The sequence below is a fragment of the Oncorhynchus nerka genome, linkage group LG20, assembly GCF_034236695.1.
Source record: "Oncorhynchus nerka isolate Pitt River linkage group LG20, Oner_Uvic_2.0, whole genome shotgun sequence".
In the NCBI taxonomy this organism is placed as follows: Eukaryota; Metazoa; Chordata; class Actinopteri; order Salmoniformes; family Salmonidae; genus Oncorhynchus; species Oncorhynchus nerka.
In genome coordinates, this window is record NC_088415.1 from 62,467,389 (window position 1) to 62,492,934 (window position 25,546).

Genomic DNA, 25,546 nt, shown 5'->3' on the forward strand with positions numbered 1-25,546 from the left:
AGATCCCTTTTCCGTCTGTTTAACCAGAAGTCAAAGCCCTTGCTTATTCCAAATATTTGGGATGCCATTTTTTTAGTCTTTTTTTTTTTTATAAACGCCTTCGTTTCTCAAACCAAATTTGAAGTGCTCCTATGAACTTCTCCATCCTTCTCAGTTATTGTTGCGATTTACACAAAACGGTGTGTGTGCTGTGCAACAGTGCAGAGTGACTGGGTCTATTCCAGCATTCCACCACAGGGTCACAGAGTAAACATACGACTGACCCTTCTGCTGCAGATATCTGGAGTGTCTCAGTGACTGCTAGAGAACACTATGTGTTTGTACAGGAACACTCTCTAACTGGGGTAAATATTAGCCTTTTGGCCTTTATTTGGTCTCTTTTCCCTCAGAGTTCTAAAGGACCAAACCGCTCCGAAAGACGACACTTTCAAAGCCGTTTACTTTCAGCTCAAACTGTAAGAGCTCTTCCAGTGAGAAGTCATGGAGTTGTGTTGTGCTTACAGAGGGCTCAATCTGCTCTCCAGATAGATTCACGTAAATGAAAGTGAACACAGTTAGAAGGGATCATCGGTCATTCACAGCATTCACTGGCGTTTACTTGCCCTGTGCTCCTTGTGCTCCACAGCTGGGCTGGTGTTTTTTCCTCTCTGCAACCCTGAGGGGTACGGGGAGGGGTATCCGCCACCCTCCACTCCCATTGTGGGCCACTTTTCTTCTGAGACGCCCCAAGTTGTTTTCTCAAAGGGATTGATGCTACATGCATCTCCCACGCAGAGGAAGATGAAGTCGTCCCCTGGCCTCGCAGTACAAAGGACAGGATATTAGGACGGGTTTCTTTAACTGCAGGTCCGTAGGCCTATTCTTGCACAGTAGCCCTAAACAGGGTACTTCTCAGAACGAATGTTTTCTATTAGGATAGGTACCTTGTGTATGTTAACTGCATTAGTATTCATTTTGAATCATATTGCGAAATCAGGACTTGATCCCTCACCCCCTCGTCAACATCAGCCAATCGGAAAGGAGGAGGGAGGAGGAAGTTTGTGCTCAATGCACAGGAAGTATGGGGGAAGTGCTTTATTTTCCTCCCTCAGATAGTGGGCCTTTGAGATTATGCTCCCGTCGAATCTGGGGGTGTGGATGGAAACTTGAGGCAGTCCACTGCACCCCCGAGGAGCCTGTACTTTGTACTGCATCCAAGGAAAGCAGAAGAAACTGCTACACGATGCATCTGTTTTTCCATTCAGAAGCGTGGTGTCGTCGCGTTTAGGAGATCGATGATTCTTCTTATTAAACTGTTCTGACTCGTACAATTGATTGCATGTATTTAATGTTCAATTGATGATACTATCATTCTGCATGAATAGAAATGTAGCTTAAGTCTTACTAAGGAAATGAGTGTTTGTATTGATTTGTATTAAAGAGAGGATAACACTGGCGGTTGGGTTACTCTGCTGTGATTCTTTCTTCGGGGGGAGGAATAAACAAGAATATCAATTAACATAGCCACTTCCCCATTAATTATAAGTCAAATTTCACTAATGGAATTCTCAGACTCTGGTGGCAGTGTAATTGAATTGCAGGTAGTGAATGAGGGGAAGGAAACAAGGTTGTTGGATCATTTCTGTTTCTCCCAGTAGAACGGGCTGTCAATCATCATTCCCTTTACTGAAGATAGGCTATAGACACATTAGTACAACCCAGTTGGCGTATGAATATTGTTTACCGTTTTGCTTTTGTGAAATTAGAGACAATTGTTGATTCAGAATTCAACTTGTCCAGATTCCTCACAGGGTAATAGACCTACAGAGGTTCCTTGCAAACACTCTTTTAGTAACAACTTTTTAGAACAACACAATGTTAATGCTGTAATAAACTTAACTTGTGGAGATGAAGTAGTTGCCTCATTACACGTCCCGCAGTTTAAAGATCTGATAGCCGCCAGAAACAGAAATCTGCTTTCACAACCTTGAGTTCTAACACTAGTCCAGCAAGAAGACATCAAAAGGCAGATGTGTGACTGCACATTGAAGCAAGCTCAGATGACTAATGATCAGGTTAGTCTAGGATGTGTGTGTGTGTGTGTGTGTGTGTGTGTGTGTGTGTGTGTGTGTGTGTGTGTGTGTGTGTGTGTGTGTGTGTGTGTGTGTGTGTGTGTGTGTGTGTGTGTGTGTGTGTGTGTGTGTGTGTGTGTGTGTGTGCGCGCGCGCACGAGTGTGAACACGTGTGTGTGTGTGCGTGCGTGTGTGTGTGCGCAGCGTTGTTAGGGCTGCAGCACAAGGCGATCCAGGGAATGTTCTGTACAACTGAGCCTCTCAAACAGGAAGTCGTTTACCTGATTACATAACACACACAAAGAGGTAGAGGTTCTGGAGACTTGCCAGAGCCGCCACTCCCTGCCTGCTCCTCCTCGACTCCTGGCATAGTAAGTGACGTCACCGCAGCTGGGCGGAAAGGAAGTGAAGCAATCAGCGAAGCATTTTAACAATATCACAAACTACCTCCTCACTCATCCCATTGACTTCATCAGAAACCACTCCCTCTGCATCTTATGTACATTGATGGTACTGTCATTCTCGATGAGTCAAATGTGCATCAGGTGTGACGGAATAAATGGCGCATCCGGTACGGTTTAGCTACTTCTGGGTTTTTGATGTAGTATTTCCACATTCAGGTCTCATGAAGGATTGTAATGTAATGATATCTAACTAGGGCCAACGTATTTTAATAGTTCTCAGATCCATGTAGAGGCAGATGATTGCATCACTTGCACCAAAGTTTGTTTTCAATTTGAACTATTCATCTGGTATTCGTTATAAATCCATGATTCTCTCTTAATCACGAACGTAGTGTTATTCTAACCGCTAGAGGCTGCATCTGAAATGGCGCACTTTATTTTTGGTTTCTTCTTGTCATGGCGTACACAGTAAGTCGTTTTATGGTGGTGTAATGTCAGGTCGTATAAGTATGATATCACTCCCTATGATGACCTATCTGTGATGTTAAATGATGGCAAATACTTTAATGCATTGCCTCTTACTACTGTATACTGTATGTAGACAGGTTGTGATGTTTTTGGTTTATTCCTCTTCGGCCTTTCCGTCAGTCATAATTGAGTTAATTACGTTTATTAAATCTCACGTCATGCCTCTCCTAATTAAAACAAAAGAGGCTGCTTTCTACAGTAGCATCCTAAGTCTGCCTTTGTTGCTAGGCGTTAGGGGGTTTGGGCCTGCCTCTGTTGCCACAGAGTTAGGTTGTTAGGATGCGTCCCAAATAGCACCCTGTTACCTGTGTGGTGCACCACTTTGGACCCGAGCAGTGCACTGTAAATGGAATAGGGTGCCATTTGGGACGCACCCTTAGGCCAGTGCAGTGGATGATAAGGGTTCATGTCAGGGTGTCCCCTCGGGGCCTTGTTAATGAGGACTAGAATGAAAGGACTTCACCGAGGAACACAGCTGTTCAAGGTCCTATACTCTCTCTCGGATTGGCCCCATCGCTAGCCTGGTCCCAGATCTGTTTGTGCTATATTGCCAGCTCCTTCATTTTCTGCGAGACAATGACCAGATAAATTGGCAAGACAGCACAAACAGATCAACTGATCACAAGAGCTAGTAATAACAAACAAGTGAAGTGTACAATAGAAGGAGTAAATAAATAGAGTAAGATATTGCTTTGACATTTGTGTTGCCAGTTCATTTATGAAGTTCCATATTGTATCATTTCAAGAGGACAAGCTTTGTTAGAATAATACTCCTTAGTAATGATATGTTTATTTCCTCCATTCTTGGAATTGAAAAGGCCAGTGTACGAGAGCATTGTGTTGTGTTATTAAGGTGTGTCTTATGCTGAGGCTGTCCCTTGAGTTCTGGTGCGTGTTCTGACTTTGCTGTCAGGACCAGGCATGTTTAGGACCAGGCATGTATTCCTAGGAACACTACAACTACAGAAGGTTCCCATCCAACCATTTAATGCGAGTAAAGAACATGTCTGATAAGAAAATGTCATGACAGGCCTGATGTAAACTTTCCAAATGTCAACAAAACAAAATACGCAAGGTGGGATCTTTTTGCGGATTTTAGAATCTTCGCAGGACAATCTGTCGCCAATTGGATGGAAACCTAACTACTGACTTGAATTTGAGGAAGGTAAATTCCCTGTTTGTCCAAAAGCTCTTACTCTGACTCCAGGGACACATTTACCAGAATGTGAAGTAGTGTCGCTCTTGCTCAACCACGACGATAGTTTTGTTCGAGCGATTGGTTAGAATGCTGCTTATTGAGTGTGAAGTGTTGTGTTGCGGATGTTCCCTGGTTCTAGCCAAGGCTACTCTGTTTGTTCAAATTTGATTTTATTCCACATTTAACTCTGTACTGTACAGTCGTCTATAGTTGATCACTTGTGGTCTTTAGTGTGTGATGGTGCTTGGGGAACCACGCATCTTTACTCATCTGGATCGAATCCCCAAGCTGACAAGGTAAAACTCTTGTCGTTCTGCCCCTGAACAAGGCAGTTAACCCACTGTTCCCCGGTAGACCGTCATTGTAAATAGAATTTGTTCTTAACCGACTTGCCTAGTTAAATAAAGGTTAAATCAAATCAAATGTGCCCCTGATTCACAGTGTCACAGTGTCAGTCTCAACAGCCTGTCAGACCAGCTCAAGGGACATACAGACAGAATGAACAGGAAGTCAGTAAGGTGACCTGTTTCCTCCAGACCCACATTCTCCTCAGTCAGTCTCTACTACTATGTAAAGGATTCTCTTGTCTTCCTCTGCATACTTATCTCTAGTACTGCCTCCTTGCCTTGACTTATCCGAACACGGGTTATGTAAGAGTAGATTACAGCATTATCAGCCTTTTATCTTAGGCGTTTGTTGTCCTGGCTCGCTCAATGGCTCTATTGTTGGTGCTAGAGCCTGTGTGTACATACACGTTATCAGCACTTGGAAGAGCCTGATACATTTTTTTAATTGTGCCAAGAATGGGAGTTGTATTCCAATATGGCTCCAGCTTTAATTTCCACAAAGTCTTAAAGGTCCTGAAAATAGCCTTTTGAGTGACTGAAATATCACCCATTACATATATTTTTTTTTTGGGGGGGGGGGGGGGGGGGTATAGAAATGCTATAAAACAGAACTTTTTCTCTCATAGCTAACAACCAATGAATTTTGAAAAGACAAGCTGAGTGGACAAAAAGTTTATTTTCATGAGCTGGCCTTGACTGAGAGCTCTTTGAAACACCTATGTCAAGAAACTTGGATGCAGAATTGAAGTAAAATCATCTCAATCAAATTTGGTGACACACAAAGCAAGTCAAACAACATTGAAATTGCATCAATTATGTATTTTTTTATATACAGTTGAAGTCGGAAGTTTACATACACCTTAGACAAATACATTTAAACTCAGTTTTTCACAATTCCTGACATTTAATCCTAGTACAAAATCACTGTCTCAGGTCAGTTAGGATCACCACTTTATTAAGAATGTGAACTGTCAGAATAATAGTAGAGAGAATGATTTATTTAAGCTTTTATTTCTTTCATCACATTCCCAGTGGGTCATAAATTTGCATACACTCAATTAGTATTTGTATTTGCCTTTAAATTGTATAACTTGGGTCAAACGTTTTGGGTAGCCCTCCACAAGCTTCCCACAATAAGTTGGGTGAATTTTGGCCCATTCCTCCTGACAGAGCTGGTGTAACTGAGTCAGGTTTGTAGGCCTCCTTGCTCGCACACGCTTTTTCAGTTCTGCCCACACATTTTCTAAAGGATTGAGGTCAGGGCTTTCTGATGGCCACTCCAATACCTTGACTTTGTTATCCTTAAGCCATTTTGCCACAACTTTGGAAGTATGTTTGGGGTCATTGTCCATTTGGAAGACCCATTTGTGACCAAGCTTTAACTTCCTGACTGATGTCTTGAGATGTTGCTTCAATATATCCACAATTTTCCTGCCTCATGACGCCATCTATTTTGTGAAGTGCACCAGTCCCTCCTGCAGCAAAGCACCCCCACAACATCATGCTGCCACCCCGTGCTTCACGGTTGGGATGGTGTTCTTCAGCTTGCGAGCATCCCCCTTTTTCCTCCAAACATAACGATGGTCATTATGGCCAAACATTTATATTTTTGTTTCATCATACCAGAGGACATTTTCTCCAAAAAGTACAATCTTTGTCCCCATGTGCAGTTGCAAACCGTAGTCTGGCTTTTTTATGGCGGTTTTGGAGCAGTGGCTTCTTCTTTGCTGAGCGTCCTTTCAGGTTATGTTGACATAGGACTCGTTCTACTGTGGATATCGATACTGTTGTACCTGTTTCTTCCAGCATCTTCACAAGGTCCTTTGCTGTTGTTCTGGGATTGATTAGCACTTTTCGCACCAAAGTACGTTAATCTCTAGGAGACAGAACGCGTCTCCTTCCTAAGCGGTATGATGGGTCCATGGTGTTTATTCTTGCGTACTATTGTTTGTACAGATGAACGTGGTACCTTCAGGCGTTTGGAAATTGCTCCCAAGGATAAACCAGACTTGTGGAGTTCTACATTTTTTGTCTAAGGTCTTGGCTGATTTCTTTTGATTTTCCCATGATGTCAAGCAAAGAGGCACTGAGTTTGAAGGTAGGCCTTGAAATACATCCACAGGTACACCTCCAACTGACTCAAATTATTTGAATTAGCCTATCAGAAGCTTCTAAAGCCATGACATCATTTTCTGGAATTTTCCAAGCTGTTTAAAGGCACAGTCAACATAGTTTATGCAAACTTCTGACCCACTGGAATTGTGATACAGTGAATTATAAGTTAAATAATCTCTGTTAACAATCCTTGGAAAAATGTATTGTCGTGCACAAGTAAATGTCCTAACCGACTTGCCAAAACTATAGTTTGTTAACAAGAAATTTGTGGAGTGGTTGAGAAACAAGTTTTAATGACTCCAACCTAAGTCCATGTAAACTTCTGACTTCAACTGTATGTATACATCTCCCGTTTGTCATATCTCTTGTGATATGGTTCACAGCTGCACTGACAGATGTGTTAACTATATATACAGTTGAAGTCGGAAGTTTACATGCACTTAGGTTGGAGTCATTAAAACTTGTTTTTTAACCACTCCACAAATTTCTTGTCTGCATTTTGAATGACCTTTCCCCCCCTTTTGACCATGCTGGCTGAAGACCTAGCCAGTAACTAGCTAACACCAGACACAGATGAAAGGGGAAACATGTAAATATCTTTGCCATAGATGAATATTGTAAACTTTTAATTATATTTGCTGACAGACACCATACAGTCAAATTTTAGCACCAGTAAAATAGCTACATAGCTCTTTAAACCACGCCCCTCCACAAACACACCTTCTCAGATGTTGTTTACAAGGCAGTACTTATTTAAATTAGGTAAGAGAATATCATGTTGCCATTGGTTTAATAAAATTAGTGTTAGGGTGATGTCACCCTATTCCTTTAGTAATCCCGCCTCCTGAATCCAAGTGTTTGACATGGAGGACGGTGTATCTCCCTCCAGATCCCTGACAAGTTCATTGAGAGGGGGACCAGTAACTTTATGATCAAACTTCATCAATGTAGAAGCATCAGTCATTTTTCATACTTTGGTCATCATACTTTGATCTGGTTTCATCTAAATACCAACCAATTTCATGAAAAACATGATTTTGACTGTTCAAGACCTTTAAATAATCATTGTTATCTAACTCCAAAACCCGCCGCTTCATAAACTCCCGAAGATGCTGCATTCATGGACCGATAACGTCCCTTTAATGTTACCAATATTCTTAGTTGTGACAGGGAGATGAGTGGAATAGATAATAATCCCCATGAAACGCCTGTTTGTAAAGAGTAACTCAAAATATTTCTGCACAGAGTTGACACGGTGCAGAAACTCAAGGCATTTGTTTTAACTAGCCAGAATAGCAGTGGAAAGAGTCTGGGCCAAGATAAATATGGTCGGCCAGCTCAGAGCACACAGCGACTCATGAGTAAGCGGCAGCATCGTAGGGATCAATTTCCCATTCTAGATTCAATCCAGCTCAGCTATTTAATGCTATTGAATGACTGTGCACAGCACAGCTCACACCTACAAACAAAGAAACAAGACAACTTAAGCTCCTCTGACACACGTGTGTAAAGAGAGGCAGAAGTGAATCAGAGAGTCGGTGTACTTTGTTGTCTTGGGTATGCCAGTGTACATTTTAACAGTGACTATGCATGATGAATATCACTATCCATGTAAGGGTGCTTGGTAGCTAAGATATTCCTGTCTGGATCAAGGCAGCAGTTTTTCCATGTTCATTGTGAAATTCAAGTATGGTCACTTTTCACTCAGGTGATCTGTCTTCTACTTTCCTGGATGATTTCTAATCATCTTCTCTCCCCCCCCAGTATGCCAGGGCATCACTAACCGGTTCAGCCTTCTGGGGTCAAAAGAGGGCCACTACTTGAACATGGTCAAGACCTACAGCAATTGTACCATTGTCCTGGAGAACCTGGAGGTCACACACATGGAAGACCACCATGATCTGTCTTTCCTCAGGGTAAGATAAAAGGAACGTTAGCCTGGTCCCAGATCTGTTTGCGCTGTCTTGTCAGCTCCCATGAACAATGACCATAGGAGATGTCAAGATGGCACAAACAGTTCTGGGACCAGGCTACAGGTAAGGAACCCCTTTGTTTGGAGAAAGCATTGGAGAAAGCATTACTGGATGAAAACATCACAGCCGCAAAACAAAATGTCTCACAAGCTTGTTTTAACCTCCGGGCATGGTCCAAAGCTATTTCAACGGGTAAGCTGTCCAAAACACCTCAATAGAGCCTTATAGCTTCAGTTGAGATAGTCTCTTAGGTTGCGCTCATACTTGAGACTAGGTTCAGTGGGTTACCGGTGGTATCCTTCTGTGAACCTTGTCTAGCTATGAAGTTATAGACAGGTGAAAACCAGTAGGACCTGAGCTGGAGCCTCTAGGTCTGAAGTTGTTCACCCCTGGCATAGTGTGTGAAGACAAGGCCTAACCCAAATCTTTCCTTGTTTGTCCACAGTCCATTCAGGAGGTGGGTGGCTATGTTCTGATCGCCCTCAACACAGCCAACAGGATTCCCCTGGACAACCTGCGCATCATCCGAGGCCACACTCTCTACAACGATGGCTTTGCCCTGGCTGTGTTGATGAACCATAATAAGTCAATGGGAGCAGGCACCACCGAGCTGCCTCTGACCAGCCTCACAGGTCAGTCTCTAGGCCTGTCCCTGCTCTGCCCAGGCAGTCGCTGTACCCAGCCGCATAATGACTGGTCACTGTGTGCCTTCTCACGTACTAGAACCTAACCAGGGAAACTCTGAGCCCTTGTTATAAGCTAGGGTCGGGTGGCAGTTGGAGCTAGGGTTAGGGTTGTGGTTGAGGGTTAGGGTTAGGGTTGAACCAGGATGTGGACATGAAGCTCGGGTTAGGGTTGAGGCTAGGGTTAGAGTTGGACCAGGATGTGAACATGAAGTTCGGGTTAGGGTTGAGGCTAGGGTTAGAGTTAGAATTGAACCAGGATGTGGACATGAAGCTCGGGTTATGGTTGAGGGTTAGAGTTGAACCAGGATGTGGACATGAAGCTAGGGTTAGGGTTGAGGCTAGGGTTAGAGTTGAACCAGGATGTGGACATGAAGCTAGGGTTAGGGTTGAGGCTAGGGTTAGAGTTGAACCAGGATGTGGATATGAAGCTAGGGTTAGGGTTGAGGCTAGGGTTAGAGTTGAACCAGGATGTGGACATGAAGCTAGGGTTAGGGTTGAGGCTAGGGTTAGAGTTGAACCAGGATGTGGACATGAATCTAGGGTTAGGGTTGAGGCTAGGGTTAGGTTTGAACCAGGATGTGGACATGAAGCTAGGGTTAGGGTTGAGGCTAGGGTTAGAGTTGAACCAGGATGTGGACATGAAGCTAGGGTTAGGGTTGAGGCTAGGGTTAGAGTTGAACCAGGATGTGGACATGAATCTAGGGTTAGGGTTGAGGCTAGGGTTAGGTTTGAACCAGGATGTGGACATGAAGCTAGGGTTAGGGTTGAGGCTAGGGTTAGAGTTGAACCAGGATGTGGACATGAAGCTAGGGTTAGGGTTGAGGCTAGGGTTAGGTTTGAACCAGGATGTGGACATGAAGCTAGGGTTGAGGCTAGGGTTAGGTTTGAACCACGATGTGGACATGAAGCTAGGGTTAGGGTTGGGGCTAGGGTTAGGGTTTAACCAGGATGTGGACATGAAGCTAGGGTTAGGGTTGAGGCTAGGGTTAGGGTTTAACCAGGATGTGGACATGAAGCTAGGGTTAGGGTTGAGGCTAGGGTTAGGGTTTAACCAGGATGTGGACATGAAGCTAGGGTTAGGGTTGAGGCTAGGGTTAGGGTTTAACCAGGATGTGGACATGAAGCTAGGGTTAGGGTTGAGGCTAGGGTTATGGTTTAACCAGGATGTGGACATGAAGCTAGGGTTAGGGTTGCTTTTGGAGCTGGATCTAGGTTATCTACACCGTTTTATTACATTGATTAATTCACATCAACATTCAACATCCATCTGAAAACAATCTCTCTCCATTTTCCAGAGATCCTGAAAGGAGGAGTGAAGTTCTCAGGCAACCAGCTGTGTAACGTGGAGACCATCCAGTGGCTGGACATCGTGGACATTGACAGCAAACCCAACATGCAGTTACCTGAACCCAACAGAAATCGTCTCTGTAAGGAGCTCCTGTTACAGCACATGAAACAATGCGTCACATAAATGCACCTACCATAATCCCATTCAATGTTTTGTGTTTTTATACACGCTTGAGGCTAGATTTGTTCATGTTGTTAGATATTAACAGGAAGCTGCTTCAACCAGCGCAGCCAACAGTTTAGTCATGTTTAACTTTCAACTAATCAAAAACTCCAACTTTGCTTTATTGAACATTAAAATACTGAAGTACACTATAAAGTATTAAAGTACACTGAAGTTGCAGAGTTCTTGAACAATTATTTTTATATATTTTCTGTAGGTAAAAAGTGTGATCCTGGATGCTTCAATGGTTCATGTTGGGCGCCCGGCCCAGAACACTGCCAGACATGTAAGTCTGTAAACCAGACTCTAATATTGTTGAAAGGTATACCGTAAGACAAAAACAAGGGCTTAGTTGTATGATATCATAACTGGCACTTGCACATTACTGATGCTGTTTTCCTTCCGTCTAGTGACGAAGTTGAACTGTGCCCAGCAGTGCTCTAAGAGGTGTAAGGGTCCGTCTCCCATCGACTGCTGCAACGAACACTGTGCTGCAGGCTGCACTGGACCCAGACCTACAGACTGTCTGGTGAGAGACCCTAACATTAACCCTAACCCATCTTCACACTGTATCTGACCCAGACCTAGAGCGGCTGGTGAGAGACAGACCGACAGACAGACACGCCACTTTCACAAGTGGCAGAGACAGATTCCACCTTCATATTGTACTGGTGTCATAGGGTGGGACAGGAGTGACCATGAACAATTCTGGGCTTCAGTTAGGCTTTAAGTAGGGTCCAGAGTTTCCCCTGGTCAGGTCACGTGGTCTGACAAAACCCTGGCTAGTCATAAGTCAAGAATGGCATCTCTCACATATACTACATATACTAGGCCGTCTTTGTAAATAAGAATTTGTTCTTAACTGACTAGCCTAGTTAAATAAAGGTTAAATAAAATAAATAAATAAAAACATTTTTTATTTTGTAGTTATTTCTTCACCCAATAAATGTGTTAGGAAACAGACACATTGCATTTCACATTTCACACATCATTATTTCTGTCTTATGATGCTCCCTTTTGTCTTATTGGCTGGTGACCAACATACTTTACACCAGTACCACTGTTTTCTATCCACTTTATGATTAAAACCACATTGTATTGCTTTTGTATCTGGTGACCCTTTCTATCGCTGATTAAACCCTGCTTTTTGACAGTGCCTTGAGAATCAGGCTTAGTCCCCAGCTGGGAAGCTAAGCCAGCGTCACCTATTCCTCTCTGGCTAAGCTGAGCCGTGAAATAGCAATGCAGTGTTATAATCTGTGCATACGGGTCTGTTATGGTCCTATTGCTCTGTCTATGATGGCTGGGCCGTATTTATTAGGACATGTAACATTTTAAAACATTTTGCAGCGGAAAGTGAAAACAAGCGTTTCTTATTGGACAGGTTCAGGTAGTCCATTTCCTGTTTGTCTGTTGTCTTTGGTTTGCTGCTTAATGAACATAGCCCTGTTTGGTGCCGTAGGCCTGCCGGGACTTTCAGGATGACGGGACGTGTAAAGACTCGTGTCCGCGCCTCCTGCTCTACGACCGCAACCTTCACCAACTAGTCAACAACCCAGACGGGAAGTACAACTTCGGGGCCACCTGCGTCAAGACCTGCCCTCGTAAGAAAACCCACATGTTCCATCCATGTCCCCTTATGACCTCTTCTATGAGGCTACTGTATATGATAAAAGATATAAGGATTCATTAGAAGCTTTGGGAGGGGGGGGGGGGGGGGGGTCAGGGACTGGAGTTGGAAAACGCTGGCCTATAGGCTGGTGTATTACTCTAAGTCAGTCAGTCTGTGCCAGTCTCTCTGAGTTGAATCATAAACGAGGGGGGAAAAGGATTTAGGTTCAGGGAGTGCTAATACTATAGACGCCTCTACTTTCTCCAGGCTGTTAGAATCAGCTCTCAGACACTGCCATGCATACAATACTGTCCTATACACAGTACACAATGCATTACATAGATTTGTTATATATTCTGTTTTTTCCCCCTCAGATAACTATGTGGTGACAGACCATGGAGCGTGCGTTCGGACATGCAGTGGTGACACGTACGAAGTGGACGAGGGAGGAGTCAGGAAGTGCAAGAAGTGTGATGGACTGTGCCCCAAAGGTACAGTTGATACTGCCACAACAAAACTGCACAGCGTTCGTTTTCTGTCTCGTGATTTCTCAAATATTTTAGTGTGACAAAGAAATTAGATGCCGGGCCTCCCGGGTGGCGCAGTGGTTAAGGGTGCTGTACTGCAGCGCCAGCTGTGCCATCAGAGACGCTGGGTTCGCGCCCAGGCTCTGTCGTACCGGGAGGTCTGTGGTACGACGCACAATTGGCCTAGCGTTGTCCGGGTTAGGGAGGGCTTGGGTGGTAGGGATGTCCTTGTCTCATCGCGCACCAGCGACTCCTGTGGCGGGCCGGGTGCAGTGCGCGCTAACCAAGGTTGCCAGGTGCACGGTGTTTCCTCCGACACATTGGCTTCCGGGTTGGATGCGTGCTGTGTTAAGAAGCAGTGTGGCTTGGTTGGGTTGGGTATTGAAGGACGCATGACTTTCAACCGTCTCTCCCGAGAGCCTGTACGAGAGTTGTAGCGATGAGACAAGATAGTAGCTACTAAAACAATTGGATACCATGAAATTGGGGAGAAAAGGGGGTAAAATAAAAAATAAAATAAAAAAAGAAATTAGATGCCATGTTTGTTTTTATTAACATATTACTAATTTTCACAGTTTGCAATGGACTTGGAATGGGGAAACTTGACAAAATTCTGTCAATCAACGCCACCAACATTGACACGTTCAAAAACTGCACCAAAATCAATGGGAACATTGCTATTATCTACACATCTATCCATGGGTAAGTGTTAAGAACATATAGAATAAGACCTAAGAGCCTGTTGAGTAAGACTTGACTCGTTTTTTACATCACACTTAATGTGTTGTATTTTGTATTTGTGAATATGGCAGATACATTTCACAGTTCTTGCTATTCACAGGGACCCATTTACCAAAGCACCAAAGATGGATCCTGCCAAGCTAGACGTTTTCAAGACGGTCAGAGAAATCACTGGTAAGAGGCAGTGCAGACTAGTCTATTAACTATACTAAAAGGTTACCAAAAGAGCCATGTTGTTGATTATTTTACATTCATATGTATTTGAATTGTCTTTTTTTCCTTCCCGTTCTATAAAAACAAACATCCAGGCTATCTGCTGATTCAGAACTGGCCCGAGAACATGACATCCCTCAGTCCCTTTGAAAACCTGGAGATTATTAGAGGACGGACCAAACAGTAAGTCACAGTAACAGTTCAGTCTCCGCATCTATTATATTATAGAGTGGCAGTAGTGAGCTGGTCAAGCCCTTAATAGCCACCTGGAACTTCAAAAAAAATGAAGTGTCTCCCTCTCACTCCCCTCTCCTCTCTCTCCTTCCTCAAGTGGTACGGTGAGCTTGGCCATAACCCAGCTAACCATCACCCACCTGGGCCTTCGCTCGCTGAAGGAGATCAGCGATGGAGACGTAGTCATCACCAGGAACTCCAACCTCTGCTACACCAAGAAGCGCCACTGGAAGCAGCTGTTCAAGTCCGACAGGCAGACCATACAGCTGGAGAGCAATGCCCACGCAGCCGCATGCGGTAAATCATAAAGTCATTATATTGACGTGTGTGGTCACATAACACCAACAAAAAAAAAGGAACAGCAGCAAACAAGAGCAGTCGCAACAAACACCAACAGTCAACACCATAATGTCACATAAACAACTCGAGCCCGTAATAAAAGGCTGATAACACAACGCTCTGTGTTTACTAAAACAAAGGTCACATCGGGGTATGTGGCTCTGAGATTAATATTGGCCAATCTCTATTGTTGTGGCCATAAAACTGTGAAAGTGTGGGAGAACTAGGAAATGGACGCTAGCTTGTTACTTGTTACAGGGTTGTGTGAAAAGTGAAAAGGATATTTTGAATACTATATATACTTTATGTCTTGGTTAAAACAATGATTTTGTGTCGATATGTATGTGTTTGTGCATGTGTGTTTGCAGGGCTGCAGAACAACACATGTGACACAATGTGTACCAGATATGGCTGCTGGGGACCTGGACCCACCATGTGTTTCGCCTGTCAGGACTACAGCCGAACAGGAAGCTGTGTAGACTCCTGTAACCTGCTAGAGGGGTGAGGGAGGATCCCTTGTCTGTTCCCCATTTATACAATTAAAGGGACCTGATTCTGCAAAGCTGAAGCAGTGAAGAAGCGTGAAATGAACTTTTTGTACACTTGGCAAAGAAAACTATTGGCAACTCAAGCTATCAATTGAACATGGGTATTTTGCAAGATGCAGTTTTGCATGGAATGAAATAGTAAAACCAGACAGAAGACTTGCCATCAGGAGTACATGTAAGCAGTTCTTAAGGCAGTAAGGCGGCAATTAACCCAATTCATGAGAAGACAGTCCTCTCAGCTGGAATGGGAGCACTTAACTCATAGATATTTAACTTCGGGGTCTCCTCTGTCAAACATTGAGCGTCACCTTGCTTACAATGGAACTCTTGCTATGAGGAAAGGGATCAATGCAACCATCTGCAAATGGAACCACCTAAAATCAAATGTTGAACAAGTAGGAAGTATGGCCTGCTCCCAGATCAGTTTGTGCTGTCTTAGCAACTCCTATGGGACGATGACAATAAAGGTCGGCAAGACAGCGCAAACAGATCTGGGACTAGGGTAGTGGAAATATGCTACATGCTGACGTTTTTTCCTCATTCTGCAGGGAGCCACGTGAGACTGAGGTGAATAAGACGTGTGTCGAATGTCATCCTGAGTGTCAGCTCCTCAATGGAACCCAGACCTGCACTGGACCAGTATGTGTGTCTCTTATATGTATTCTATGTCTAAGTATTTGTCTCTATATTATAAACTGGGTGGTTCGAGCCGTGAATGCTGATTGGCTGAGAGCCGCGGTATATCAGGTATGCTGCTCTAATTACATTGGTAACCAGTTTATAATAGCAATAAGGCACCTCGGGTTTGTGATATATGGCATCAATATGGAGTTGGTCCCCCCTTTTGCTGCTATAACAGCCTCCATCCACTCTTCTGGGAAGGCTTTCCACTAGATGTTGGAACACTGCTGCATGGACTTGCTTCCATTCAGCCACAAGAGCATTTGTGAGGTCGGGCACTGATGTTTGGCGATTAGGCCTGGTTCGCAGTCGGCGTTCCAATTCATCCCAAAGATGTTTGATGGGATTGAGGTCAGGGCTCTGTGCAGGCCAGTCAAGTTCTTCCACACCAATCTCAACAAACCATTTCTGTATGGACCTCGCTTTGTGCCAGGGGGCATTGTCATACTGAAACAGGAAAGGGCCTTCCCCAAACTGTTGCCACAAAGTTGGAAGCACAAAATAATTTAGAATGTCATTGTATGTTGTAGCGTTAAGATTTCCTTTCACTGGAACTACGGGGCCTAGTCCAAACCATGAGAAACAGCCCCAGACCATGGTCAACTGTAAGTGCTGAAATTTTGAAGAGGAAAGGTCAACTGTAAGTGCTGTTATTTTGAAGAGGAAAAGTAAACTGTAGGTGCTGTTATTTTGAAGTGGAAATGTCTAGGAGCAACAACGGCTCAGCTGCGAAGTGGTAGGCCACACAAACTCACAGAACGAGACCACCGAGTGTTGCAACTGAGGACAGACAATTTTTTGACCTACGCGCCTATGCACTCAGTGGTCCCATTCTGTGAGCTCGTGTGGCCTACCACTTTGCGGCTGAGCCGTTGTTGCTCCTAGATATTTCCACTTCAAAATAACATCACTTACAGTTGACTGAGGAAGCTCTAGCAAGACAGAAATTTGACAAACTGACTTGTAAAGGTGGCATCCTATGATGGTGCCACGTTGAAAGTCGCTGAGCTCTTCTGTAAGTAATTTCTGGAGATTGCATGACTATTTGCTCGATTTTATACACCTTTTATACACCTGTCGGCAATGGGTGTGGCTGAAACAGCCTAATCCACAAATTTGAAGGGGTGTCCACATACTTTTGTATGTATAGTGTACCACGGCTAATGGCTGTATCCAGGCACTCCGCGTTGCGTCGTGCGTAAGAACAGCCCTTAGCCGTGGTATATTGACCATATAGGGGCGGCAGATAGCCTAGTGGGGAGGAGCGTTGGGCCAGTAACTGAAAAGTTGTCGAATCGAATCCCAGAGCTGACAAGGTTCTGCTCCTGAACAAGGTAGTTAACCCACTGTTCCCCGGGCGCTGATGACGGTGATGTCGATTAAGGCAGCCCCTCCGGACCGCTCTGATTCAGAGGGTTTGGGTTAAATGCGGAAGACACATTTCAGTTGAATGCATTCAATTGCACAACTGACTAGGTATCCCCCTTTCCCTACCACCCCCGTGCCTTATTGCTTAATATACTATGTGTCCATCTCCAAGCCATGTCCCAGCACAGTAGGCACAATGTATTTCTCTAGCATGCTATTATTATACAATAGTTGTGTCTGTTAAATAAAGTATGTCTCCACACAGTTGTTTCTTTTAGATGTGTATGTAATACAAGGTCTTGCTATCCTCTTCTCTCTCTTTCAGGGCCAAGAGCAGTGTACCCAGTGCGCTAACTTCAAAGACGGCAACAACTGTGTCCTGGGGTGCCCTAGAGGGGTGCCAGGGGTGGCAGGGGGCAAGAACACCTTCATCTGGAAGTATGCAGATAAGATGAAGGTGTGCCAGCTGTGCCACCAGAACTGTACCCAGGGGTAAGTGAAGGAATCTGTCACAACCACATAAATACCGCAATACACAAATACAGACACATGCATCCCATTTGAATATTAAAAATGAAATGTCTCAGTAAAAAAATTGATGTAGAGGTGTTGGAACGGACACGTGTTCATACGTGCGTTATGTGTTTACAGATGCACCGGTCCTGGTCTGAGAGGCTGTCAGTCTATAGGGTAAGCAATTGACTCTTATCGTGAACACTAACTTACAATGGTACTGTTCCAATTGTATTCAAACTTAGAAACACTCAGTTCACTAAGCTAATGAACAGTTATCATTTGTGTGTCGTTTTTTTTCTTCTCTGTGTTGTTTGGTTACCACCCGTCTCCCATGCAGTAACTCTGGCCTATCGGTGATCGCGGCTGGTGTGGTGGGTGGGCTGCTTGCCTTCCTCATCATGGGCCTGTCTGTCTTCGTGTTACTGAGGCGACGCCACATCAAGAGGAAGAGAACCCTGCGAAGACTACTCCAGGAGAGAGAGGTGAGAGGCAGACACTGAGGGCTTTCTACAGAGGGAATGTAGTCATCGTTGATAGTGCATCAAAGTAAACCGTCCTTATCCGCATCTATTGCTATTCTACAGTTAGTTGAACCGTTGACCCCCAGTGGTGAGGCCCCCAACCAGGCTCTGCTCCGCATTCTCAAAGAGACCGAGTTTAAGAAGATCAAAGTGTTGGGATCAGGGGCCTTCGGCACTGTCTACAAGGTAAATACAAGCGCTAACTTCTTCTAGATTTCGTTCAGAGAACTCCAGTGTCTTGGATTGTACTGTAGTGAAGGAGCTTATGGGAATGTGTGTTACGACTGCGTATGAAACCAACACCCTTTAACCACATCTACGTCTGTTGTCAATTTTGCAATTAACAGCCACATATTTAACGTACCACATCCTGCGTCATAATCCAGTCCACAGTAACTACCAGTTAGTTTGCCGTTCCCATGTTCCACGAACCAAAACCTTTAAGAAATTATTAATGTACACTCATTTTTCTTATGATTATTTAGTGCCTGGAATTTTTCCTGACCTCTTGACATGGCATGAAAACATCTGTACTTTGTGTGTGTGTGTGTGTGTGTGTGTGTGTGTGTGTGTGTGTGTGTGTGTGTGTGTGTGTGTGTGTGTGTGGTGCAGGGTCTGTGGGTCCCTGAAGGAGAGGACGTGAAGATTCCTGTGGCCATTAAGGTTTTAAGAGAGGCCACATCACCTAAAGCCAACAGGGAGATCTTGGACGTGAGTTATATCACTCTATGTCACTTCACTCTTAGACAAGGCTGGTAGAAACACAATCCAGAAATGTTTCGGCCCTCAAGGCCCAGGGTTGGCATCCCTGCTTAAAGATGTTTGTTCATGGGAGTTAGAACTGGTATCTTCCGAATATAAAGACATTCTATATCTGATTTACAGTAGAATCTAAATTAGTGCTATCAAGCACAGTATGGTATACATACCACACTGTACAAGCACTTTCAAACGAAACATTCGTTGGCAAATTTGTTTTTTTGACCTAATTTAGCGGCATAATATGTTATTGAGAAGCCTATACAGCCACTATTGCATGTCACTGGACACTAATTCCAAGCACATGCTCATCAATTCAGGAAGAAGCTGAAATAATGACAACATTTAGTTAGAAAATGCGAAATGGTGTCAGGTTTCTAGAAATCATTTTCTCAGTGGGAGCGTAGGAAATGAGATTAACTCATTGAGAAGGTTTGGACCAGGGTTGGGGAGTGGGAGGAGGATACTAATTCAAGGTTAAGGTTTTCTGGAATGAAATCTAAAATCTTTTCCAGTAACCGCAGTTTAAAAAAAAAAACACAGTCCAGACCTGGGTTCATTAAGTATTCGGAAATACTTTGGCTGGCTGGCTGCACTTGATTGAGCTTTCCTGGCGCAGTGGAACCAATAGAATAGTCCAACTTCATGCCCCACCGATCTAGCACTCCAGGCAGGCTCAATCAAACGCCCCAAGTATTTGAAAGATATCAAATATGATTTGAGCCCAGGTCCTGTGAATAGTCCGTTTCAGGATTTAGAGTGCATAGACAGCTGAGGTTTTTGCAGTGATTTTTCTCTTGACCTCTCACCACGAAGGTCAAGAGCTTTCTTTAAAGAAAAGGTCTTGCACGTTTACGTATCTGGCTCGTAAGCGTACATTGTCTTCAAGCTGTCAGTTGTTGAAATGGTTCATGTTTAGATATCATTATTGAGTTTTATGAGCGCACACTAGAATGATGCCAGCATCACTAGCCCTAAAGGCAGTATACTGTACTATACTGCCCTGGAATAAATGTTGGTACTATATCTAACCGACTGTAGGAGGCCTATGTGATGGCCAGCGTGGACAACCCCCATGTGTGTCGTCTGCTGGGCATCTGCCTGACCTCCACAGTGCAGCTGGTCACCCAGCTCATGCCCTACGGCTGTCTGCTGGACTACGTCAAGGAGAACAAGGACAACATCGGATCCCAGTACCTCCTCAACTGGTGTGTGCAGATCGCCAAGGTAAAACTATGGTGCATTTAAGCGACCGGGCTGTATGTGTTCATTCAATGTAGTGAATTTCCAAGACGCTGTTGTTTTTCCAACTAACCAAAAGAAAAGTGTGTTTGTGAAAATTCATATTCTTTTTTATACTCTTGTTACGGCTACATTTGGAATTTCAAACCACAAAATGCTGGGTGCACTTCCTGTCCTGAAGTCGTCTGTCATGCTCTGCAGCATAATTATACAGATCTGGTGTCAGTCTGTGTTTGATTTAGAAAACTTGTTGCTGTCTTGTCACACAACGATCATGACGGGGTTAGGCATAAATGGCGAAACTGGAACGTGGCACCCAGACTATGATAAGGCACGGACCTCTTTCCTAACCATGTGACTTGACCAAAACTCTGGCCCTTTAAGACTACCCATGAGTCACAGTGTAGTGGATTAAAACTTAATCAAACAGTGAGTCAGTGGAAAGTCCGGAAAGGCCGTGTATGTCCATACACTCCTATAGACACCTACAGTTCAACGTTCACTTGACATCTTGTTGACCTTTTTAAAACAATAATACAATGAGTCACTATAAAGTGCTGTAGCCCTATCGCTCTGTTTGAATACAGTTAGAATGCTCTAAAACAGGGCCCATGTATGGCCATAGACTCACTCATTCGCTTCTACCTCCTCATTTGATCCTTTGACCTGTGGTTGGGCTCAGGGGATGAGCTACCTGGAGGAGCGTCACCTGGTGCACCGTGACCTGGCAGCGAGGAACGTCCTGGTGAAGACCCCTCAGCACGTCAAGATCACGGACTTTGGCCTGGCCAAACTCCTCAACGCTGACGAGAAGGAGTACCACGCAGACGGAGGAAAGGTCTGCTCCTCATTCCCCTCATTACTGATTGAATTGAATTACTGTGAAGAAATGTAACTCAAGGAACACATTTTTTGCCAAGTAAATATAATATTATGGTCAATTCTTTCATTTTCTTTCTGTACAATGGTGATTTATTTTACTATTTCCATCCCGACCTAATATAGTCTATCGATAACACAGTTGCTATACTTTACCTACATACCTAATGTTGTCTTGGTCATCTGGAAGAACTACCTCATTTTGGTCTTGTGAACCCTAACTCATAAGAGCCCTCTTTCTGCAGGTACCAATCAAATGGATGGCACTGGAGTCCATCCTCCACAGGAAATATACACATCAGAGTGATGTTTGGAGCTATGGTCAGGAACCCACATACCCACACGATTTAATAGGATTAATGCACTAATCCATTTAACATACATATATCAAAACTGGATGTACAGCAATGCATGTCAATGCTGGAATTAACCACAGTGCTTGTGTAAATCCAGATGCATAAATATTGTTTCTGGATCATGTACTTAATCAGAACTGTTCAAATCAGGTCCAGATAGGAGTATTGGGTTTTTGAGTATCTGGGAGATTAGAGAAACGGGTATCTGGTATCGCTGATCTAACTTTACATCGGCAGGTCCTGGAGGTCCGATATCTTACAATGTTGAATCCTCCACCTCAAACCAATGTCCCTAACACACACCACCCCTGGTTTGGACACACAGTTTGGATGCATGCACGCACACACACACTCTGCTCTGTGGGCCGGTCTCCAGATCCGGTTCTCTGAAGTTGTGTCTTCTACTCTACAAGGCAAAGACATCAGCAGGCCCTGGCAGCACCACCCGCCAGCCCTCCTAAGCCCCCCTTTCTATCCTCCTCTCCTCTTTCCCTTTTCCTGGTCCTCCTCTTCTCTTTCAAACTGATCCAACACCAACGGAACCTGGCAACTCCCACTCCTAAGGACACATCCAACTCACTGATGTTGACTCTGTGGGGTTTTTTAGAAAGTAACTTGACATTGTTGGTTTCTGCCTATCAAGCTTTTCTGGAATAAAAACAAAGTAATGTTCCCTAGTTATTTAACTTTAACTGAGATTGTTTCTATGCCACTATAAGTAGCCCTTTACACTCGTACCTCTATACGGGTTGAAAATGGCAGGTTTGTGCACTGACAAGCGCATAAATTGGAATGCAGTGGGTGTACAGTAACATGCTATGAATGACGCCATTTTTGGATTGCGTAAACAACAACAGTAATTGTGTGAAGGCGGGGATGCAGGGTTGCGTTCCAAACAAAACAACTACAAGTGTGCTTGCTCTAGTTCCTCAACGTCACAGCTGAGAGAGCTCAAAAAAGCACTTTATAGTTGAAGACTCTTCTTTGAGTCATAAAAGTGGGTTGAAATGACTTAGGAACAATGTACACTTTAGAGAAGTGTGTGGCCACTTGGAGACACCTGTTAGTCCTCTCAGTCAAACCCATGTCATGTTTCTGTCTCATGTTGCACCTACCCCACATTTCCAGGAATATTCTTATCATGGTACTGAATGTATCCAGAGTATTTTCTGATTTTGATATCAACAAATGCGGCGAAAAGTACAGTAAATGTAAAATGCACATAAAATCAACAGTGAAATGTTTGGATTCAGTCTTGTGTCAGGTGAACTGCTGTGTCCTCACCTTTGGTCTAGTAATTGACCCATCATCTCCAAACTGTTCCCTTTCATTTGCTATCACGGTTATGCATATGCTTTTCATATTTCTTCTGTAAGAAACAGTTCAATTTAGCCCTACCTAAACAGGCCAATTCCCACAAGTTAAAACGGTTCATTGTGACAGTAATGAACACTTTTAACTGAGATTAGGTCATTGACTGTGCCTCTGATCTATTTCGCTGTACCTCTGTTTAGGTGTGACCGCGTGGGAGCTGATGACGTTTGGGACCAAGCCCTATGACGGCATCCCAGCCAATGAGATAGCAGGGGTGCTGGAGAAAGGGGAGCGGCTGCCCCAGCCCCCCATCTGTACCATAGACGTCTACATGATCATGGTCAAATGCTGGATGATCGACGCAGACAGCAGGCCTCGTTTCCGGGAGCTGATAGCTGAGTTTTCCAAGATGGCGCGGGATCCCCCACGTTACCTTGTCATCCAGGTGAGCGGTGTAACTCATTGTCATGAATTACTGTGGAGTCACAGACCACACAAACCGATTAAACTCACTCAGCCACTGTAAGTTTAGTGAACAAAACACGTACCTACTCTATAATTCTTTCGGACTGGTCTTTGGGTGCTGATGCGTGTGTCTCTTCCAGGGTGACGACCGAATGCACCTCCCAAGTCCCACAGACACCAAGTTCTACCAGAGCCTAATCAGTGGAGAGGACATGGAGGAAGCTGTGGACGCAGATGAGTACCTGGTACCTCAGCACAGCTTCTTCTCCAGCCCCAGTACCTCCCGTACCCAGCTCCTACACTCTATGGTAAAATAACACATCCACTAGGTTAGCCATAATCTACTGCTTTGTAATCTCGTCCACTAGCCGGCTCTGTCTGTCGAACCGTCTGGTTTCACAGTGCCTCAGAACGGGACTTGACTGGAAGTCTATGGAAGGAGCGGACAAAGCAACTGCCCATTTTAATTGGCTGATCTCTCATTCAATCACCATCTAGCATAACCCTCAGAAACCTCCCCACTACATTGTGGACTTCAAGGCGTGAGCAGCACAAGTGATTTAAACAAGGTTTATGTGAGTTTGGAAAATCTGAAAGTACACATATTCAATAAATAGTTTTCAAATACAAACTGTATATGCCCGAACCCAGAATCAGTTGGGCTTCCCAAAAAGAATATGGTCTATGGGATTTAACATTTATTTTGATTGACGATTTTCGCCATTTTTCAAAGTCCCATCTAATACAGCTAATTCACCACACCCCTTTCAAGTTGTTACCAGGCTCTATGCACCAGCAATTTGAGCCTGGAGACGAGGCTCAAATTGACAGAGAGATACTATTTCTCAGGAATAGTCTACTCCTAGACTAAAAAGCATGTTCAATGGGGGTTAGTCCAGGAGAAGGCTGAATCTGTATCCAGAAAACCAGCCCAAAGAAAATGTTTCCACCATCCAGCAGCCACTGGCTCTCTTCCTCTACACTCATTTCTAACACAGAGAAACTGGATTAAATGCATCATTGCAGTGAATCAAAGAAAAGGAATTCCATCTAACTTTTTATGCTCACAGCTCTTTTCTGTTGTTTTACAAAGAAGGGGTCTGCAGAATTTTGGTATCCACCTCCACTGAGTTCACAGTTTGACAGGGTGAAATTGACATTTATTGGGCAATTTAGACTACTGGAGGCAATTTAGGTTTCCCTACTACACCTTGTATTAGAACCAACAATCCTTGTGGCCAATTGTTTCCGCAAATGCTAGAACAATCTCTTATTTATTTATTGATCCTGTTTAAATCAGGTCAGGTCATGGTGATAGTACGTATCCCAGTTCAAGTTCTTAGTTAGCCCCTTTTGCAATCGTAGTGAAATTGAATCTTGGTTTATGTCGGCCGGGGAGGAAAGAGTCAATTGAATTTACGTGGGCGTTTATACCGTGTCATACCTGGCTTGAACAAGACAGGCCTCAATCGCCCACTTCCTGTTCCCGTTAAAATGTCATCAGGGGGACTCTTCTTCTTCCCCTGTCCTTGTTCTGACCCCCTACTCCCCCACTACTCCCTCACCCCCGCTTCCTCCCATGTGCCCCTTGATTGATTGCATTTGAGATTAGGAGAAATCCTCTCTCTCTCTTTCTCTCTCTCTCTCTCTCTCTCTCTCTCTCTCTCTCTCTCTCTCTCTCTCTCTCTCTATAACTCTTTCTTACTCTCTCTCTCTCCTCCTCTGTTCTCTTCAGACTCAACTCCAAGAGGTCCAGTGTTGGCTACCCGGGCTGTATGCCTGCCACAGAAAGCCGGCTGGTTACTCCATAAACTTTCGATTTTGATTACCTTCGCAGGCAGGCAGCACTACTTGTTAAATATTTTTCTGCCAGAATACAAGTGGAGGAGCCTGCTTATATAATAGAAGCGTTTGGTACACTATACAGCCTTTTATGGACTTGGACCATAGTCTTTGGCAGATGGTTCCCTGCTTAACTTGTTTTAATTTCCTCTTATTCAGCCTCTCGAAAACAATTACATTTGGATGAGCTGTTTTGTCACTCTTTTTATTCATTGTGGTCACTTTTATTTCACCTTCTTCTTCATACACAGTAATGAAATTAAAAGGTTTTGACCTTTTGAAACATTACTGTAAAGAATTCAACCAACAAGAATTTAGTAGAAGTAGGCCTACAGAAATGTGGATATTTATTTGTGTTTTTGTGGTGTTTTATCATATGTGTTGGAATGTAATTTTTGACTCGGGTGTAAATCTGTGTTTCAGAGCCAAAACAGCACATTGAACAGCAGCATTGGATTGTGCCACAGCAGAAATGAGGTAAGAGAGACACACATCACAAATGTAACATTGAGGTTAATTGAAAAGCAAACTTTGTTGCATTGACACAGAGTCTTTCACAGTATGGAACAACAGCTCT

The 25,546-nt window shown here is 44.0% G+C and overlaps 1 protein-coding gene across 1 annotated transcript in view; it reads left to right on the forward strand.

Annotated features, from left to right (window-relative positions):
• The window catches only part of LOC115102928 (epidermal growth factor receptor-like), a 52,512-nt gene that overhangs the window by 24,730 nt on the left and 2,236 nt on the right, over positions 1-25,546 (forward strand). Inside the window, exons 2-25 of the mRNA XM_029623380.1 lie at positions 8,408-8,559; positions 9,062-9,248; positions 10,598-10,729; positions 11,030-11,098; positions 11,223-11,341; positions 12,275-12,416; positions 12,799-12,915; positions 13,527-13,653; positions 13,793-13,866; positions 14,001-14,088; positions 14,237-14,436; positions 14,847-14,979; positions 15,575-15,665; positions 17,401-17,567; positions 17,727-17,765; positions 17,929-18,073; positions 18,176-18,298; positions 18,725-18,823; positions 19,913-20,098; positions 20,796-20,951; positions 21,238-21,313; positions 22,863-23,107; positions 23,268-23,435; positions 25,393-25,446. Of these exons, the coding sequence (XP_029479240.1) occupies positions 8,408-8,559; positions 9,062-9,248; positions 10,598-10,729; positions 11,030-11,098; positions 11,223-11,341; positions 12,275-12,416; positions 12,799-12,915; positions 13,527-13,653; positions 13,793-13,866; positions 14,001-14,088; positions 14,237-14,436; positions 14,847-14,979; positions 15,575-15,665; positions 17,401-17,567; positions 17,727-17,765; positions 17,929-18,073; positions 18,176-18,298; positions 18,725-18,823; positions 19,913-20,098; positions 20,796-20,951; positions 21,238-21,313; positions 22,863-23,107; positions 23,268-23,435; positions 25,393-25,446 (3,089 nt within the window). The remainder of the gene's footprint in view (positions 1-8,407; positions 8,560-9,061; positions 9,249-10,597; positions 10,730-11,029; positions 11,099-11,222; positions 11,342-12,274; positions 12,417-12,798; positions 12,916-13,526; positions 13,654-13,792; positions 13,867-14,000; positions 14,089-14,236; positions 14,437-14,846; positions 14,980-15,574; positions 15,666-17,400; positions 17,568-17,726; positions 17,766-17,928; positions 18,074-18,175; positions 18,299-18,724; positions 18,824-19,912; positions 20,099-20,795; positions 20,952-21,237; positions 21,314-22,862; positions 23,108-23,267; positions 23,436-25,392; positions 25,447-25,546) is intronic.